General features: G+C 47.5%; 1 protein-coding gene and 1 long non-coding RNA gene across 2 annotated transcripts in view; one reads left to right on the top strand and one right to left on the bottom strand.

The window, feature by feature from the left end:
• CTSC (cathepsin C) overlaps positions 1–11109 on the bottom strand; it is a 37739-nt gene extending 26630 nt beyond the window's left edge. Inside the window, exons 1-2 of the mRNA XM_030559026.1 lie at positions 10842–11109; positions 5366–5511 (exon numbers count right to left, since the gene is read on the bottom strand). Of these exons, the coding sequence (XP_030414886.1) occupies positions 5366–5511; positions 10842–11007 (312 nt within the window). The 5' untranslated portion in view covers positions 11008–11109. The remainder of the gene's footprint in view (positions 1–5365; positions 5512–10841) is intronic.
• An 87-nt stretch (positions 11110–11196) lies between these two features.
• On the top strand, positions 11197–15716 carry LOC115649904. The gene is made up of 3 exons (XR_003999963.1): positions 11197–11284; positions 13480–13965; positions 15677–15716. It is a non-coding gene; the product is annotated as an uncharacterized LOC115649904 (long non-coding RNA).
• Positions 15717–19253: the final 3537 nt, after the last annotated feature.

A 19253-nucleotide genomic window follows, 5' to 3' on the forward strand; every position in this document is an offset into this window, starting at 1 on the left:
TCTGCCAAAATGCAGTAGGACTCTGCATTTTTAATGGATCCAAGGCTAAGGAGGTTGGGGGGGAGGGGGACGGGAAGAGCAAGATTCTGAAGCTGGGCTCACACAAAACGCTAAACACAAACAAGCCCTCCTTTGCTAGGTAGTAGTTACACAAGCTTCTGAAAGCTACAAAAATATATGGATAAGCTCACCCAGTCCATTCCTTTGGCGTGACAACTCATTTCCCCACAGTGCCCAGGCGTAAGAACAAGTGACTTGTAAAATCAGTGAGATCCTAAGAAAATTTTACAGTGGGTGACTGGTAAGTAGGTTGCAAGAACAAAGGAAAATTATATTATCTATCAATCAATCAATAGCAGATATGTATTAAGGTCAGACTTCTCATATATGTATTCTTAAGGCATAATACCCTGTCATAACCATTGTACAGAAGCTCATAACACCCCTACTACTACCGAGTTAAATAAATATTATGCCCAGTTTACAGAAAAAAGCAAGAGCTAAAGGTTAAATGACTTACTTCAGTACAAACTGCAGTTAGTAGCAGTTTGCTCTGTGTACACTAGGGGGAACACAGGAATTGTCTTCTGGACAAGCATTCCGACACCAAGCAACTAAAGCAAGCCAACATGGGAAGTGATTTATTTTTTTTCATCCTCTCTGGATAGGTGCTGGAACTAGGGGTGCTGGGGGTACTTCTGCACCCCTCTGGCTTGAAGTGGTTTCCATCATATACAGCGTTTACAGTTTGGTTCAATGGCTCTCAGTACCCCCACTACATAAGTTGTTCCAATTGTTCCAGCACCCCAGGGTGGGGGACAGTAATACAAACTGGTGGGTTGTGTTAACATTGAGCTAATGCAGTTATTGAAGACAATGAAAGCTTTTGCTAAACACTCAGCACTCAGTCCCTGTTCAATTAAGAGCTGGATCCACATCTCTGGATCCTCCACAGAGACAAAGAGGACAAGACTTGACACTCCTGGCATTTCCAGGGTAGCACAAAACAAACAAACAGTCTCAACTTTTAAAGCTAAAAATGGTACAAACCCTGTTTTTTGCTCTCCGGGTCACCTTTTATTTTCAGTTATATCTAAACTCTTCTAAGGATCAATGTTAAAATAATATTTTGCATTTCAATCTAGAACGTGCTGAACATTTTAGAACAGGTAAGTAAGTAGTGTGCCTGGCACTGTGAAGTTAAGAATCAGGTAGTCCTTTCCCTAAAGATTTTACAGCAGAAGATAAGTGGACCATCAGATCATCAGCTGTTGCTAACTAATGTACATCCACTGATTTCAAGGGAGCTCTGCCAATTTACATCAGATGAGAATGACCCATATAGCTTTAGATATGACTAAAGCTAGGATTCACTGATCTGAAAATTTACAGGAGAGACATACTTTCCCCCATGTCCCTCAGCATCTTAACTTTCCAACTTGCAGCCATGAAATAGAAACACATCTTCCCTTGTTCAGCCACTGTAGAAACTGCAAACTCCTGTCTAGCCCTTAGAAAAAGCTGCATCAGGAGTTGTGAACACTAAGGCTGCGTCTACACTAGAGATCTTCAGTGGCACAGCTGTAGTGCTGCAGCTGCACTGCTGTAAGGGCATGGCTACACTTGAAGGGCTTGTCTACATCAGAAAGTTGCAGCGCTGGTGAGGGAGTTACAGCGCTGCAACTTTGAAGGTGTACACATCTGCAGGGCATCACCAGCGCTGCAACTCCCTGTTTGCAGCGCTGGCCGTACTCCCGTTTTGTCTCGGGTGTAGAGGATCCAGCGCTGGTGATCCAGCGCTGGTAATCCAATGTAAACACTTACCAGCGCTTTTCTTGACCTCCGTGGAAGGAGGAAGCCTCTGGTAATCAAGCTGGTCTCCTTCCCCGGCTTGCGCTCTCGTTCCCGGAACCCCGAGCAAGCAGGTCTCCTTCCCTGCGGTTTGCAGGGGGGTTCGGGAACGCGAGAGCAAACCGGGAAAGGAGACCAGCTTCGCCGCAGTTTGCTCTCGCGTTCCCCGAGCAAGCAGGTCTCCTTCCCTGCGGTTTGCAGGGTGGCTCCGGGAACGCGAGAGCAAGCCGCGGCGAAGCTGGTCTCCTTTCCCGGTTTGCTCTCTCGTTCCCCGAACCGCCGAGCAAGCGGTTCTCCTTCCCTGCGGTTTGCAGGGTGGCTCCGGGAACGCGAGAGCAAACCGCGGCGAAGCTGGTCTCCTTCCCCGGCTTGCTCTCTCGTTCCCGGAACCCCGAGCAAGCAGGTCTCCTTCCCTGCGGTTTGCAGGGTGGCTCCGGGAACGCGAGAGCAAACCGCGGCGAAGCTGGTCTCCTTCCCCGGCTTGCTCTCTCGTTCCCGGAACCCCCCTTGAAGCTGCCCAACAGCGCTGCAGTGTGGCCACATCTAACACCACTTGCAGCGCTGGTTGCTGTAAGTGTGGCCACTCTGCAGTGCTGGCCCTATACAACTGTACTAATACAGCTGTAACAACCAGCGCTGCAAAATTTTAGATGTAGACATGGCCGAAGATGTAGAGCAATGGGAGTTAAACCAGCTTTCAGAGACAGCAGCAGGGAAAACGCTGCCAAGTGTTTACACTCTCAGCTGGAAGTGCACTGGTGTGGCCACATTAGCAGCTCTTACAATGCCACAAAGAGCAGTGCATTGTGGTAGCTATCCCAGCGTTCAAGACGCTGCAACATGCTTTTCAAATGCGGGGGGTGGAGTGGAGTGTACAGGCAGTGTGTTGTGTGTATGTGGGGGTAGAGAGAGTGGGTTTTTGGGGTGCTGAGAGTGTGTCAGCACGCTGTCTTGTAAGTTCAGACCCCTTCCCCGCCACCACTCTCACACACTCACAGCAATCAACGTTCCACACTTATGGCTGCTTTGTCCCAGTGCAGATAAGCATGCCGGTTGTCAGACACAGAGCTTTGAAAGGGGATATCCGCATTCCTACAGCCGATTCCAAAACAATGACAAGAGTGGCCACTTGACTTAAGGGGATTATGGGACATTTCCGGATGCCGATCAAAGCGCAGTAATGCACGACCTTGTTAACACTGACGCTGGGGCGTTTCAGCCAAGGAACAATAAGCGTTATGCTTCTGGTGGAGCGGATTACCAGGAGCGCTCCAGCAGCAGAGTCCAGGTGCTCTAAGTACCATGCCAGTATGGACGGGTCGGGAGTTAGGGCACCCAGGGCTGCTTTAATACGCTCTAACTTGCAAGTGTAACCAAGCCCTAAGGTCTCCATATAGCTGCTCTAAGCTGTTAATTAAACCATCCCCAACGAGAGATAGTAGCTATGTCGGCAGGAGAGAGTTCTCCTGTAGACATGGCCCTGTCACACCGGCACTTCTGTTGGTGTAACTTATGTCGATTGGGGTGTGTTTTTTCATACCTCTGAGTTTTATTGACAAAGGTGTTAGTGTAAACATAGGCTAAGCATCTGTACTATTTACTCATGATTTCCAAAACAATCTTTGCCTTTCTTTTATAAACTGTCTCAATAATTGCCTTTACAGAATCCAAATGAGAATGGGACTTATTCTGAAATGCAAGTTAGTTATAATTTGCTTAATGATCAACTCAAATAGTCCAACCTAATGTATGTAAGAAGGAAGACTTCAACCCAGGTATGTCTTGCTGAAGGAGTCTGAAACATTAGTAATCAACAGTGGTCTAATAGCCTACCTATTCAATAAGCATCTTATGTCTCCAACTACTAAGAACCTCTGCAAAACTCCTCACGCAGTAGGGAGTCTCAGATTTTTTCCTCTGAATCTCAAACAGCTTCATTTTTCCTTGTTCATGCAATCATTTGAGGCATAGTCAGAATACTCATTAGGTAGCAGATACCACCACATTTCAAGGCACTAAAACAGCTTTCACAAACATAAAAGAATAGGTCAGATCGGTGTTTTTAATCAGTCTGACTTCCATGGTCCTTTGACTCAGTTAGTGCTCTCCAAATGAACTTCGATTTCACAAGAGCCAAGTTTAATCTCTTGTGAATGCTACTGGAATAGCACTGTTACCCGGCAACTCTTGCACCAGGGGAGCCTATCTGTTGAAACGCAACTTGTTTATATTCCTTTCAGAAGCCACTTGCTGTTTCTACAGTTTATCAGGATGTAACTTGATAACTGACATTTGTCTAAACTGCTCACTTTATTGGCTCTTGAAGCAACTCTTCACATTTAACGTGAAAGACATCAGCCTAAGGATCCCACTGTCTGTGTCGGTCTAGTATTTCCCCTAAGCGTGTCTGTCAAGCAAAGTAACACTATTATGTTCAGTTCTGGCAGGTGGAATTAATAGTTCCGTCCTAGGTGCGTGAAAGAAAACAAGCCAGTACACCGAGCTCCATTACCCTAGTAACGGCAATAATTCACAATTCATGGTGTGATACGTAGTGCCTTGAAGTAATGAAAATTCATTTAGGGATTTACCTTTGCATTGTCCCAGATGAACTGCAATGCAAAGCAACCATAACTAGATCTCATTCTTTCTTACTTTATAATCTTTAAAATATCATAGATTTCAAGGCCAGATGGGACCATTATGATAGTCTAATCTGACAACCTGCATATACAGGCCAGAGAACCTCACCCAGTAATACCTACCTCAAGACCATAAATTCTGGTTACGCTATAGCATATCTTTTTAAAAAAAGATATCCAGTCTTGATTTTAAAGAGGTCAAGTGATGGAGAATCCAGATTAGCTCATCAGAGAGCTTTACTTCCCTCACTGTTAGACGTGCATAATAAAGCAGCATGAGGCTGTCTTCCAAGCTGGCCCTAACACTTCATTTCAGGCTCTGGAGTGCTAGGCTGATCAGTAAGACATCAGCTCAGTTGATGTTGGTTTCCCCATTCAGTTAGGAAAGTAACCACACCCAAATTTGTCATTCTGGACAAGATCCTATCAGTCCCTCAGGAAAGTATTTTCCCTATGAAACTGTCATTCCTTTTCATCAGAAGAGTGTCCATAATATCACTGGCTCAAGCAAGAATGTCTGGTTCAGCAATCCACACCCTTCACTGGTGAATAGTTTGAGGAGTTTTTTTTAAATATAAAGATTCTTAGGAGTCCTTATATTGTGTTTTTCATCACTAGATCTCAAAGGCGGTCAGTACCATTACTCCCCTTTCAAAGAGCGAGGATAGGATGCACAGTTAGGTGAAGAAAGTTGCTCAAGGTCAACCAGCAGTCCAGTGGCAGAGTCAAGAATGGAACTCAGGTCTCTTGAGTCCCAGTGCCATATTCTAACCACTAGGCAACATTGCTATGAAGAGAAACCAGAATACAGATAGCTTGGGGAGGGGGGGTAGGGAAGGGAGAAGACAAATGTAACAAAAATTAAAACTTACCTTAAAAAATGCAAACCATTTGTAATCATTTATTACAACTTCAAAGCCTTGATTGTAAATTATGGTGAAGAAGCCAAAATTGCCCAGATCATCTTGAGCTACAGCCACCTTCTGAAGAGTCACAACTACTTTTTTTTGCACAGGTCCTGCAGAGATGAGAAAGTTTTTACATGGACGGAAATTTACTATGCCACTTACGAACTTACATTACCAGATTTGAAAATAAAATACTGGCCTTAGGGCTGCTGTGTAAAATATGTCTCATGTGACATGCAGAAAGTACTAGGCAGATAAATTTTATTGGGATCAGTTTTTTGTTTGATATATTTTTCCTGTTGGTGTACTAGACTTTTTTCAGAGCCTTATGGTTTTTATATATCTGGGTTTGGCACATGAGAAGAACTGAGCACCTGTTGCAGGAATAGGTTTATTTTACTGCAGTGGAATCTATTACACAAGCTTCCTTATCTCTGGATATTAATAGCAGTGAAATGACTGGCCCAATCACAGCAAAGCTGGCAGTGGCTTCTTAACACACATCTGTAGCTAGGTACTATCAGTGCATTGCCATTTAGTGCCATGCAGCCTAGAACAGACGTTGCATGGCAGTTCCAACAGGGGCACCCTTACTTGCCTCAGAATCCCTCCTCCAAGCTTGCTTCCCACAACTAAAATCTCAACTCTGGGCAAGAGAAGCAGCAGAGCACCAGTTAGATTGAAAATAAAAGATGGCCAACCCAGAAACATATGAAAGAGAAAATGACCTCTCCTCAAGGCAGTTCTCTCCCACCTCCCTTCCCTGTAGATGGTAAACTCCTTCAGGCTATGAAGTGCCAAGTGGCGCAACAGAGCTAGATTATACTACCCATACACACCCAGGGAATGGGGAGGGAAGAGTCCTAGAAGTCTGCCATCAAGATTGAGGAAGATGAGTGAAATGCAAAGAATGGATGGTGGAGTGAGTGGAAGGAGAATGGAATTTAGGGCAGGGACAAATAAAACTACCAAGGGGCAATATGAGACAGAGGCCCAATTTTAGATGACTTATGTGCATTCCCCATACCGGGCTAGGGGAGAAGGCAGCTGTTGGACAGTTTCACCAATGGCACTTGATTAAATTCACATTCACAAAGGACTTTTAAAATATTTTTGAAACCATTTTTAAATACTGGGCGGCAATCAAATTTGCACATAGCCATGTTCCAAACCACTGTAACTGTTTTAAAAGAAAAAGTCCCTGGCCTGGATCAACTGCTGTGACTGACTTTTAGATGCCTAAAAGTCACAGTCTGAGTCAGGCACCCAGGCTCCCCAAACAATGCATGATGAGAGACAGGTGCCTTAGAATGTGATCCACAAACTGTAGCAAGCAGGACAGGGAGATGCCTAAACTAGCCAATGGGAGATGTCGATGACAGGAGTGCGGCTAAGGCCTGGTCTACGTGTTTAAACCGAATTTAGCAGCGTTAAATCGATTTAATCCTGCACCCGTCCACACAACGAGGCCCTTAATATCGATATAAAGGGCTCTTTAAACCGATTTCTGTACTCCTCCCCGACAAGAGGAGTAGCGCTGTAATCGGTATTGCCATGTCAGATTAGGGTTAGTGTGGCCGCAAATCGACGGTATTGGCCTCCGGGTGGTATCCCACAGTGCACCATTGTGACCGCTCTGGAAAGCAATCTGAACTCGGATACACTAGCCAGGTAGACAGGAAAAGCCCCGCGAACTTTTGAATTTCATTTCCTGTTTGCCCAGCGTGGAGCTCTGATCAGCACGGATGGCGATGCAATCCCAAATCCAAAAAGAGCTCCAGTATGGACCATACGGGAGATACTGGACCTGATCGCTGTATGGGGAGACAAATCTGTTCTATCAGAGCTCCGTTACAGAAGACAAAATGACAAAGCATGTGAAAAAATCTCCAGGCTATGATAGACAGAGGCCACAGCACAGTGCTTGTGACAAGCATAACGGAAAGCCAAAGAATCAAATGGATGTTCATGGAGAGAGGGAGGGGGGACTGAGGACTCCAGCTATACCACAGTCCCTGCAGTCTCCGAAAAGCATTTGCATTCTTGGCTGAGCTCCCAATGCCTGAAGGGTCAAAAACATTTTTCCGGGTGTTTCAGGGTTTATGTTGTCAATTTACACCTCCCCCCTCCCCCGAAAGAAAAGCGAAAAAAAAGTTTCTCGCCTTTTTTCAATGTCACCCTATGTCTACTGCATGCTGCTGGTAGACGGGGTGCTGCAGCGCTGAACACCAGTATCCCCTTCCTGGTGGCAGACAGTACAATATGACTGCTATCCATCATCAGCAGCAGCCCGTGAGTGCTCCTGGCTGGCCTCAGGTAAGGTCGCCGGGGATGCCTGGGTAAAAATGGGAATGACTCCTGGTCATTCCCAGCAGATGGTACAGAACGGCTGGTAACCGTCTTCATTATAGCAACTGGAGGCTGAGCTCCATCAGCACCCCCCCCCCCCTTCATGTCTAAAGAAAAGATTCTGTACTGCCTGGACTATCATAGCAGCGAGAGGCTGGTTTCCTCTCCCCTGCCACCCTTTAATGTCCTGCCTGAACTATCACAGCAGCTGGAGGCTTCCTCCCCCTCATTTTATCTCACTAAAAAGTCAGTGTTTCTTATTCCTGCATTCTTTATTACTTCATCACACAAATGGGGGGACACTGCCCCGGTAGCCCAGGAGAGCTGGGGGAGGAGGGAAGCAACGAGTGGGGTTGTTGCAGGGGCACCCCCTAGAATGGCATGCAGCTCATCATTTCTGTGGGATCTCTGAGGCTCTGACATGGAGCGGCTGTGCTCTCTGGTTCTCTAGTACACTTGCCCCATATTCTAGGCAGGACTGACTCTATTTTTAGACAAAACATAAAGAAGGGAATGACCCGGGGAATCATTTCCATTTTTGTCTTTAAGCCCTCGGCCGACCTCAGCGAGGCCAGCCAGGAGCACCCATGACAGCAGCATATAGTACAGAATAACTGATAACCATCATCTCATCGTCAATGTACAATGGCATGGCAGACAGTGTAATACGGATGGTAACCATCTCTGCTACCTTGCAAAGGCAAATAAATGTTGCTGTGTAGCACTGCAGTATCACGTCTGTCAGCAGCATCCAGTACACATACGGTGACAGTGACAAAAGGCAAAACGGGCTCCATGGTTGCCATGCTATGGCATCTGCCAGGGCAATCCAGGGAAAAAGGGCGCGAAATGATTGTTTGCCATTGCTTTCATGGAGGAAGGATTGAGTGACGACATTTACCCAGAATCACCAGCGACACTGTTTTTGCATTGGGATCTCAACCCAGAATTCCAATGGGCGGGGGAGACTGCGGGAACTATGGGATAGCTACAGGATAGCTACCCACAGTGCAACGCTCCGGAAATCGATGCTAGCCTCGGTACATGGACACACACCACGGAATTAATGTGCTTAGTGTAACCGCGTGCACTCGACTTTATACAATCTGTTTTACAAAACCAGTTTATGTAAAATTGGAATAATCCCGTATTGTAGACATACCCTTAGATCCACCCTTTCAGAGAGAGGCACCTAAGCCCCTGCTGTAGGCGGTGCCTCTCTCTGGTCTGAAACCAGGGGAAGAGAGTTATTCTTCTGCCTAACTTGTGGGTATAGGACCAATTCAGTAGGTGCACTCAGAGGCTGAACCCCACACAAAACCATTTAGGCCAGTGGCTAAAGTACTCGCCTGGGATGTGCCCTGGGATGCGGGAAACCCTTATTACAAGTCCCTCCTCTGCCAGGTGAGAAGGGCAGGGCAGGACAGGACAAGAGGCAGCATAGCAGATTTAGATTAAATCTCAGCAAAAACTTCCTAACTGTATAACCAGTAGGACAATGGAACAAACTGCCTAGGGAGGTTGCAGAAGCTTCTTCACTGGAGATTTTCAAAAGGAAGCTGGATAGCCATCTGATAGCAATCCTGCATCTTGGCAGGGGTTATCCTAGATGACCCTTGTGGTCCCTAACCCTTCTAACTCTATAGTTCTATGATTCTAAGGCAACTCTCTGCTCTGTGGATCGCTCTGGGGCTTAGGAGTCCTGGCATATTTACACTTTGAGATTGGGTGTGATTCCTTGATTGAGGAAATATACCCATGCTAACAATAAAGCAGAACTGTGGGAGCACAAGAGGTGGGCGGGGCTAGCAGAACCTATGATAGGCCCTAGCTGGGGTGGTTAGCCCCTCCCACTGCTTGCACTACAGCAACCATTTTTAGTCCAGAGTTTGAGGAGAGCTAGTGTGTGTCCTTCCTCGAGCTGGGCATCAATCACACGCTCAGCTCAAAGTGTAGAATACCCCTAGAGTGATGCAGCCCGGTGTATACCCAAAGGCAGGGTCAGACACACTTTACTGCAAAAATGTAGGTGCCAAGCAAATGTAAGCAACTACAGGGTTAAGCTGCAGTCAAGCTGAAGTTTTATAGATCACAGTGGCTTCTAAAAATGGTAATTAGGTGCCTAAATCTGGGGGTTAGAGACTTTAAGTATCTTTATGAATCCAGGCCCCTACCCCTGTTAGAAAAGATATCCAAGACTAACTGCAACCACTTTTTAAACACAAAAGTAGCAAAGTCTTGTTCCTGACATAAGCAAGGTAAAAGAGACAAGTAAAATGAAATCAGATGTAACTTTCCTATTTAAAGTTACAAGTCTTAAAAACCACAAATTATTCACATTTGTAGGCTTGGTTTACTTGTAACCAATGTGCCCTTTAGTATCACATGGTAAGATGGGAGGGAAATTCCATCGTTAGCCTCTATTCCCATCCTAACCTCCTGAACTTGTCATAACATATTGCTGCTTAGTAACAGAATCAAAATGGCTAAATTTAAAAGAGAAAAGTTCTGAAACAGTTTTTACAGCTCACATTCAGTTCCCTACAGAATTGCAGGAGCTAGCACCCAATTTCTCATTCTACTTCCTCTTTTGATATCTGAATTGAAACATCAGAATGGGAATTTCCTAAGAACAGGCCAGCTGAAAATTAACCAGAAACACGTGATTTAAAGAGAAGAAACAAATACACGAGTTTCCACGGAGTTCTTAGGGAGTCAAAGGGCCACGTAACCCAGACAATCCCTTTTATGAAAATATCCCGTGTGGTTTTAGTTTCCCACTAAATAAATTAGGGGGGCAGCTTGGGGGGGGGGGGGTTAAAGGATCTGTTCAAACAGGAGTAGATCAGACATGCCGCATGGTTTTAAAAAAGCCAGGGCCCTGGGACAGAACGTGTTTTGCCAACACTCTTAAAGGACCAAGGGAGCTTTTTCGTTCGTTTTAAAAAAGGATTTTAACTAAAGCGTGTTTGTCTGAGATTGTCACAAGCTGATTATCGCGCTGGCCAGAGGAAAAAGGGCAAAAAGAAAGAGAAAACCAGGCGGAGAAAGAAAATGAAGAGGGGTGGAATAAATGCCCCCCAGCACTTACCCATCTCGGAGCAGTTAATGTGGCGGTTCTGGCCCCCCTTCCCCACCTGGAAGACCCAGGTGCCCTCCAGGTCCGCAAAGCTGCAGTTGGCCGGGGTGTCGGCCAGCGACCCCCGGAGCTGGCAGAGCAGGAGGACGGGGAAAAGGCACCATGCTAAGCGCCCCATGTCTGCGGGCGGCGGCTCCACACGGCCCCGCTGCTGGGGGAGCCGAGCTGGACCGAGCGGCGCGCAGACAGTCCAGCAACGGCGGCGGCAGCAGCGGCCTCCCTCCCCCAGCTCTACGCGCTACCGGGTTGGGGCCGCCGGGGACCCAGGGCCAGACCCGCCCCGGAGGGATCACGTGGAGAAGGGGAACGTGGCCTCCTTCCCTGCCCTGCAGCTGACCTGCTGGGCGCCGCAAGGCGGATACAGCAGCAAACCCAGCTCCCTCGTGGGGTGTCAGGTCTGTTATCCCCGGCTGGCCGCGCACCGTCCCCCAGCATCATGCATGAGCTTTCCTGGGGCTTCAGACAACATGGAGCCAGAGACAGAGACCTGGCTGTAGCAGATCCGCCCCCCACTGAACAAGCTGCGGGCTGGCGCTGGGCAGGAATGGGTGTATTTTCTTCTCTTTAACCCCCCCTCCCCCCAATGCTGGCCATCCAAAACTATTCATTTTTGATTAAGTCCTCACTGAAGTACAACAACAATCTTTAGTCAAATGTTTCAAGAGATGGGGCAAAACCAATGTTGCCAGTTCTTCACTCTTCCACCTCCCACTGAATTTGGGGGTGGGAGTAAGGGGCGGTGCATATGAAATAGATGCCAGAACAAATTGGTTCCTAGATCTGATTTGGCAACTCTCCAATGACCAGTTTTTACAGAATCAAACTCAAACCACCTTGATTTGTCTGTTGCAGAGATGGAGCAAACTCCCAACCCCCTTTAAAAAAAAATTATCAGCGTTGGAAGGGAACTCAGGAGACCATCTAGTCCAATCCCCTACTCAAAGCAGGACCAATCCCCAGACATATTTTTGCCCCAGATCCCTAAATTGTCCCCTCAAGAATTGAGCTCATAATCTGGGGTTTACGAGACCAAAGCTCAAACCACTGAGCTATCCCTTTACTGGCTTTTGGCAACTCAAATAATCTGTCTAGTTTTGCAAACTCCAGACTTACAAAGAAGGAAGTGCAAAACCAAACCACAGAACCCCTCCAGCTCATCACAAACCATCCTGTGTGACTTGCACATTCAGAGAAATCCTGACGTGTTTTGAACTTGTGGTTCTCCCTCATATTTTAATATAGTTTGTTCAAATGTAAAACATAGCGTCCCCTTTTCCCACCTGCCTTTCTCTTCTGCTCAGAGAGCACCATGATTACATGGCAGCCACTAGTGTTTGTCTCCACTAGTGCTCCCACCATTTCCTCATAATTATTAATCAGGCTAGGGACCAGCTGACAAGAGGGTCCTGTTGTGCTGGAACTGTACAGCACACAGTAGCAGACTGTCCCTGTTCTGCAGCACTTACATTCTAAGTAGACAAAACACATATAATTTTTACAGACAGTAGCAAGCATCCATGTTCAAATTTTCCAACGGACATGTCCTAGCTAAACAGCCTGTCGGAATACTCACATTTGCAGCTTTAGGGCTTCTCTTCACATACAGCGGGACAGGAAAGGGCTTTAGTGAAGATGCTGCTTCGCTGACGAGAGAGAAGCGGTAGCTGTGTTGACGGGAGAAGCTCTCCGGTCGACATGGCACTGTCTACACAGAAGGTTAGGGCTCACTCAAGGGCATGGATTTTTCACACCCCTGAAAGACATAGTTGTACCAATATAGTGCTGTAGTGTAAACCTGGACTTAGTGGCTTACAAGGTCCTTTCAATTGAGTAGGCTGCCAGCATATGACAGGTATATCCAGTAACAATGGATAAGCACATGAAGTGAGTGTTCCTGAGCATCAACAGTGAAATGGTTAACTGTGTGAGCATTTGCATGCAAACCCCTGGAATGAAAGAGTTCACATTTCTCGTCATGGTTGTTGTTTCATTGTGTCTGCAGATTCCAAACGTCCATAGCTTTCTATTCTGAAGGTTATGTCTACAGCCAGAGATGCTGGACAATTTAAGCATGAGTGAATGGATTCTGGGGAGGAGCAAGGGGGAGTAAGATATATAGCAATAACCTATGCTAGTGGAGTTGGCAGAAATTTAAACAATGAAGTGTTCACACTGTAATTCATGCATTGCTTTGACTAACAGTGTGTTTTTAAACTGTTTTAGTTATTTACTTATTTTGTTTTAAAAGTGGTTTATATCAGTTTAGTTTAAATCAATTCCTAAATGAGTTAAGCTATACCTGGTTAGAACCAAAATCATAGTGTCCACACAGTCTTTTGCACTAGTTTAACTAAATTAGCTTAAAATCACATCTTTAGTTAAACCAGAGCACTGGATTTCAATGCCAATACTTCACAGTTTGAATTTTTTCCAGTCATCCTCAAGGAGAAGAATTAGTTTCAATGTCAACATTGCTGGTAAATGTCCTTATTCAGGGGAACAGAAAAACAATAACACATTGCACTTATTCAGAGACTATCATTAGAGGTTTTACAAAGGTGGGTGAACTAAAATTCCTCCCATATTGCAGATAAGGAAACTGGCATGACTTCAATTCAGTGAGACTTCATTGGGATGAGAAACTATACAAATGTTGTCAAGGTACCGAAATAAAAAAGGAACAGGCCCCTAATGGATATGTCCGAGGGAGCTACAATTTGTTTTCCATATGCACTGCCATTTCTGACTGTTCCTGATCTGGTGACTGGTAGCTACATGGCATGATGCCATCTCCTCTGACTCTCACTTTTCAGCCATGATGTCAGGGAACAATGTGTACCTCCTCGCTTTCTGATGGCAAGTTTTCTTGATAATATGAGGAAATATCCTTCTTGCACTTCCCTCTTCTTTTGGAGCAGAAAGCATCTCTATCTCAAGGCTTGTCTACACTTTCAGCACTCTGCCACGCTTAGTACTTATGCTGATGACGTAGGTACTCGACCTCCCCGAAAAGCAATAGCTATGTCGATGAGAGAAGCCCCCCTGTTGACATAGTTTTGTCTACACCAGAGTTCAGGTCAGTATAACTACATCACTCAGGGTGTAGAATTAGTTATACCTATGTAAGTTTGTACTGTAGACCAAGCTTCAATCTGACCTCTGTCACATTGATAATATATGAGTTTGGACTGTGCATTGTGCCTCCCTTTCCACCTGTAGTTGATGGTCTCTGAAGGCTTGTCTACACGCTAAGTTGCACCTGTTTAACTTAAATCTGTTTAGAGTCACACCCTTAGGCTATGTTAACCTGTGGAACTCCTTGCCAGAGATGTTGTGAAGGCCAAGACTATAACAGGGTTCAACAATAACAACACAAAAGAACTAGATAAGTTCATGGAGGATAGACCCATCAATGGCTTTTAGCCAGGATGGGCAGGGATGGTGTCCCTAGCCTATATTTGTCAGAAGCTGGGAATGGGTGACGGGATGCATCACTTGATGATTACCTGTTCTGTTCATTCCCTCTGGGACACCTGGCATTGGCCACTGTTGGAAGACAGGATACTGGGCTAGCATGGACCTTTGGTCTGACCCAGTATGGCTGTCCTTATGTCTTCATTGCAAATACAGGTGTGTCTTTACATCGAGCTAGCTAATGATATAAAATCCTTGTCTAAGGCACGAGGAGATTTTACCTCCAGGTAGCTAGTGAAACTCAACCTGTATCCCCTACCTGACATTTACCTTGAGTAGCTAAATGGAATTAAAAGCTACCTGTGCCATGTGTCTACTAGGACTGTATATAAAAAACACACCTATTTTTAGAGGGTAGATACAGCCTTAAACTCCTACCACCCTGTATGTAGACTAGGCCTTAGGTAAGATTCAGCCTTGATATTGCAGATTTCAGTGCAGTGAGCTCTAGCCTGATAGTTTAGAACAGTATCAGAGGGGTAGCCGTGTTAGTCTGGATCTGGGTTCCCGGTAAGTGGCTTTTATTTTCAGGATGGAAATGTTTCGGGAGAGGAGGGGGGGTTAGGGCTGCATGCATGCATGCATGCCTAGATGCGGAATAGCCCATTGATGTGGTCTATCAAATCGCGGTAATCAGCCTCGGTAATCTCTTCAAAAGTTTCAGCCAGAGTGTGGGCAATGCGCTTGCGCAAGTTTATAGGGAGAGCCACTGTGGTCTTTGTCCCTGTTAGGCTAACGTGTCCGCGCCATTGTGCCGCGAGGGGTCGGGGGACCATTGCTGCACACAGGCAAGCTGCATAAGGGCCAGGGCGGAATCCGCATTGCTGTAGAAGACCCTCCCACTCTTCCCAGGTGACCCGCAGCAGTAAGATATCTTCCAGGATTAACTCCTCTGGAAAATGTTGGGAGACTGTTCAATGTAGCTGCCCCTAGAAGCAGTTTGCTTTCCCCAATGCACAGAAACCCCTGCACATCCCTGAAGCAATCAGTCCCCTTTCCCAGGTGACCCACAGCAGCAAGATAGCTTCCAGGATTAGTTCCTGTGGAAAATGTTGGGAGACTGTTCAGTGTAGCTACTCCCAGAAGTAGTTTGCTTTCCCCAATGCACAGAAACCCCTGCACATCCCTGAAGCAATCAGTCCCCCTTTCTCACCATTTATCGATCCTGTGGGTTATGTGCACTCTGTTTGATATGGGAAAAGTATGCTAAGGTGAAGATTGTAAACTCCTTCACTGTGTGGGAATAACTTTCTGGGTGAGATTATAAACAATGCAGCGTCTGTTAACTGTTGCCATTTTTGCCTTTCCAAAAGTGTCCTTGACTACTCGACTGCCCGTATCATCCACTGCTCAGAGGCTACAAAACCTCAGGAAGAAGCTGCGAAAAAGCAGAGAAGACTTGCTGAAAGCAGTTATGGATCAGTCTGCCAGAGAGAGTAAAAAACTGCCGGACTGGAGGGAAAGGGAAAGCAGGCTCCGCCAGAGAAACGCAGCGGCTAAGAAGAAAAGCACAAAACCGCTGATAAGCATCCTGGCGCGCCAAGCGGACTCTACCAGTCACTTGTAGCCATGCAGGCAGAGCACTACCGTGCCGTCCCGCCCCCGTCACAAAGCTCTTTCCCTTGTACCCCAATGTCAGCTCCAAACCCCCTTCCCCAGCACCAGGTTCTTATCACCACCAGCTGCCCCCAACACCTGTACGTTCACCAACCAGCCCTGAGAACTACGACCCTTACCCTCTGCACTCAACCCCCATCACCATGCAGTATAGGCAGCCTGAAGTGCAGCAGTCATTGCACAGCACTCCAGACAGGACATATTCAAACCTCTGACTGTACAGTTCACCACCCCACCTACCTGCCCTTTTAGATTCCCAAAATGTTGTGTGTCTGTCAAGAAAGTTATTTTCTTTACAATAAATAAATTCTTGGCTTTGAAATCAGTCTTTATTATTGCAGAAAGTGAAAGATACTGTAGCCCAGGAAAGAAACATGCACTGCAAATCATTTTAGGAAAAACAGATTCCTAACATTGTAACCACTGCACTTCACTCCCATGCAAGGCACCAAACATTACTGTTGGTTTTCAGCCTCAAATTCCTCCCTCAAGGCATCCCTAATCCTTGTAGCCCTGTGCTGGGCCTCTCTAGTAGCCCTGCTCTCTGGCTATGCAAATTCAGCCTCCAGGCGTTGAACCTCGGAGGTCCATGCCTGACTGAATCTTTCACCCTTCTCTTCACAAATATTATGGAGGGTACAGCACGCAGATATAACTGCAGGGATGCTGCTTTCCCCCAAGTCTAGCTTCCCATACAGAGATTGCCAGCGCCCTTTTAAACGGCCAAAAGCACACTCCACAGTCATTTGGCACCAGCTCAGTCTGTAGTTGAACCGGTCCTTGCTGCTGTCAAGCTTCCCTGTAAACGGTTTCATGAGCCAAGGCATTAAGGGGTAAGCGGGGTCTCCAAGGATCACAATGGGCATTTCGACGTCCCCTACTGTGATCTTGCGGTCTGGGAAAAAAGTCCCGGCCTGCATCTTCCTGAACAGGCCACTGTTCCGAAAGATGCATGCATCATGCACCTTTCCAGGCCAGCCTGTGTTAATGTCAATGAAACGCCCACGGTGATCCACAAGCGCCTGGAGAACCATAGAAAAATACCCCTTCCGATTAATGTACTCGAATGCTAGGTGGGGTGGTGCCAGAATAGGATTATGTGTCCCATCTATCACCCCTCCACAGTTAGGGAAACCCATTTGTGCAAAGCCATCCAGAATGTCCTGCACGTTCCCCAGAGTCACAGTTCTTCTTAGCAGGATGCGATTAATGACCCTGCAAACTTGCATCAACACGATTCCAGCGGTCGACTTTCCCACTCCAAACTGGTTCGCGACCGATCGGTAGCTGTCTGGAATTGCCACCTTCCAGATTGCAATAGCCACCCGCTTCTCCACTGGCAGGGCAGCTCTCAATCTCATGTCCCTGCGCCGCAGGGTAGGGGCGAGCTCAGCACACAGTCCCATGAAAGTGAAGCGATGCATCATGGGGCGTTGGGACAGGAAGCAGAATGACCTGCACCCTTCCGTCCCCTTCCCACAACCCACGGCGCCAAAATGGGATGAGGTGCTCTGTGGGATAGCTGCCCACAATGCACCACTCCCAACAGCGCTGCAAATGCTGCAAATGTGGCCACACTGCAGCTCTGGTAGCTGTCAGGGCTTGTCTACATCACAAAGTTGCAGCGCTGGTGAGGGGGTTACAGCGCTGCAACTTAGGAGGTGTACACATCTGCAGGGCATCACCAGCGCTGCAACTCCCTGTTTGCAGCGCTGGCCGTACTCCCGTTTTGTCTCGGGTGTAGAGGATCCAGCGCTGGTGATCCAGCGCTGGTAATCAAGTGTAGACACTTACCAGCGCTTTTCTTGACCTCCGTGGAATAAGCAGGTATCCCAGCATACCTGAGGAAGCCTCTGGTAATCAAGCAGGTCTCCTTCCCCGGTTTGCTCTCGCGTTCCCCGAACCCCCGAGCAAGCAGGTCTCCTTCCCTGCGGTTTGCTCTCGCGTTCCCCGAATCCCCGAGCAAGCAGGTTTCCTTCCCTGCGGTTTGCAGGGGGGTTCGGGGAACGCGAGAGCAAACCGCGGCGAAGCTGGTCTCCTTCCCCGGTTTGCTCTCGCGTTCCCCGAACCCCCGTGCAAGCAGGTCTCCTTCCCTGCGGTTTGCAGGGGGGGTCGGGGAATGTGAGAGCAAACCGCGGCGAAGCTGGTCTCCTTCCCCAGTTTGCTCTCGCGTTCCCCGAACCCCCATGCAAGCAGGTCTCCTTCCCTGCGGTTTGCAGGGGGGTTCGGGGAACGCGAGAGCAAACCGCGGGGAAGCGGGTCTCCTTCCCCGGTTTGCTCTCGCGTTCCCCGAACCCCCGAGCAAGCAGGTCTCCTTCCCTGCGGTTTGCAGGGGGGTTCGGGGAACGCGAGAGCAAACCGCGGCGAAGCTGGTCTCCTTCCCCGGTTTGCTCTCGCGTTCTCCGAACCCCCGTGCAAGCAGGTCTCCTTCCCTGCGGTTTGCTCTCGCGTTCCCCGAATTCCCGAGCAAGCAGGTCTCCTTCCCTGCGGTTTTCACGGGGGTTCGGGGAATGCGAGAGCAAACCGCGGTGAAGCTGGTCTCCTTCCCCGGTTTGCTCTCGCGTTCCCCGAACCCCCTTGAAGCCGCCCAACAGCGCTGCAGTGTGGCCACATCTAACACCACTTGCAGCGCTGGTTGCCGTAAGTGTGGCCACTCTGCAGCGCTGGCCCTATACAGCTGTACGAATACAGCTGTAACAACCAGCGCTGCAAAATTGTAGATGTAGACATACCCTCAGTGTGGCCACACTGCAGCGCTTTCCCTACACAGCTGTACGAAGACAGCTGTAACTCACAGTGCTGTACAGCTGTAAGTGTAGCCATACTCCTATACCTGAAGAAGAGCTCTGCATAGCTTGAAAGCAGGTCTCTTTCCCCAACAGAAGTTGGTCTAATAAAAGATGCTACCTCACCCACCTTGTCTCTTTAACAGGTTTAGCTACCTTCCCTGATCTGTGCAGTGTCTTATGACATAAGGAAGAATAGAGAATTCTGTATTGGCAAAGTGAGGGAGGAGAGGGAAGCCGATGATGTGTCTGGGCTGTGACCATTTAAATGCTAATATTATAAAGTGCTGGGTAAATCACAAACTCAACAGGATTGTAGGCATGTAGGATGTAGCCATGGCTACACTTACAGTTCTGCAGCGCTAGTAGTTACAGCTGTGTTCGTACAGCTGTGTAGGGCCAGCGCTGCAGTGTGGCCACACTGACAGCTACCAGTGCTGCAGTGTGGCCACATTTGCAGCACTTGCAGCGCTGTTGGGAGTGGTGC

This window comes from Gopherus evgoodei, chromosome 1, assembly GCF_007399415.2.
Source record: "Gopherus evgoodei ecotype Sinaloan lineage chromosome 1, rGopEvg1_v1.p, whole genome shotgun sequence".
NCBI classification, from domain to species: Eukaryota; Metazoa; Chordata; order Testudines; family Testudinidae; genus Gopherus; species Gopherus evgoodei.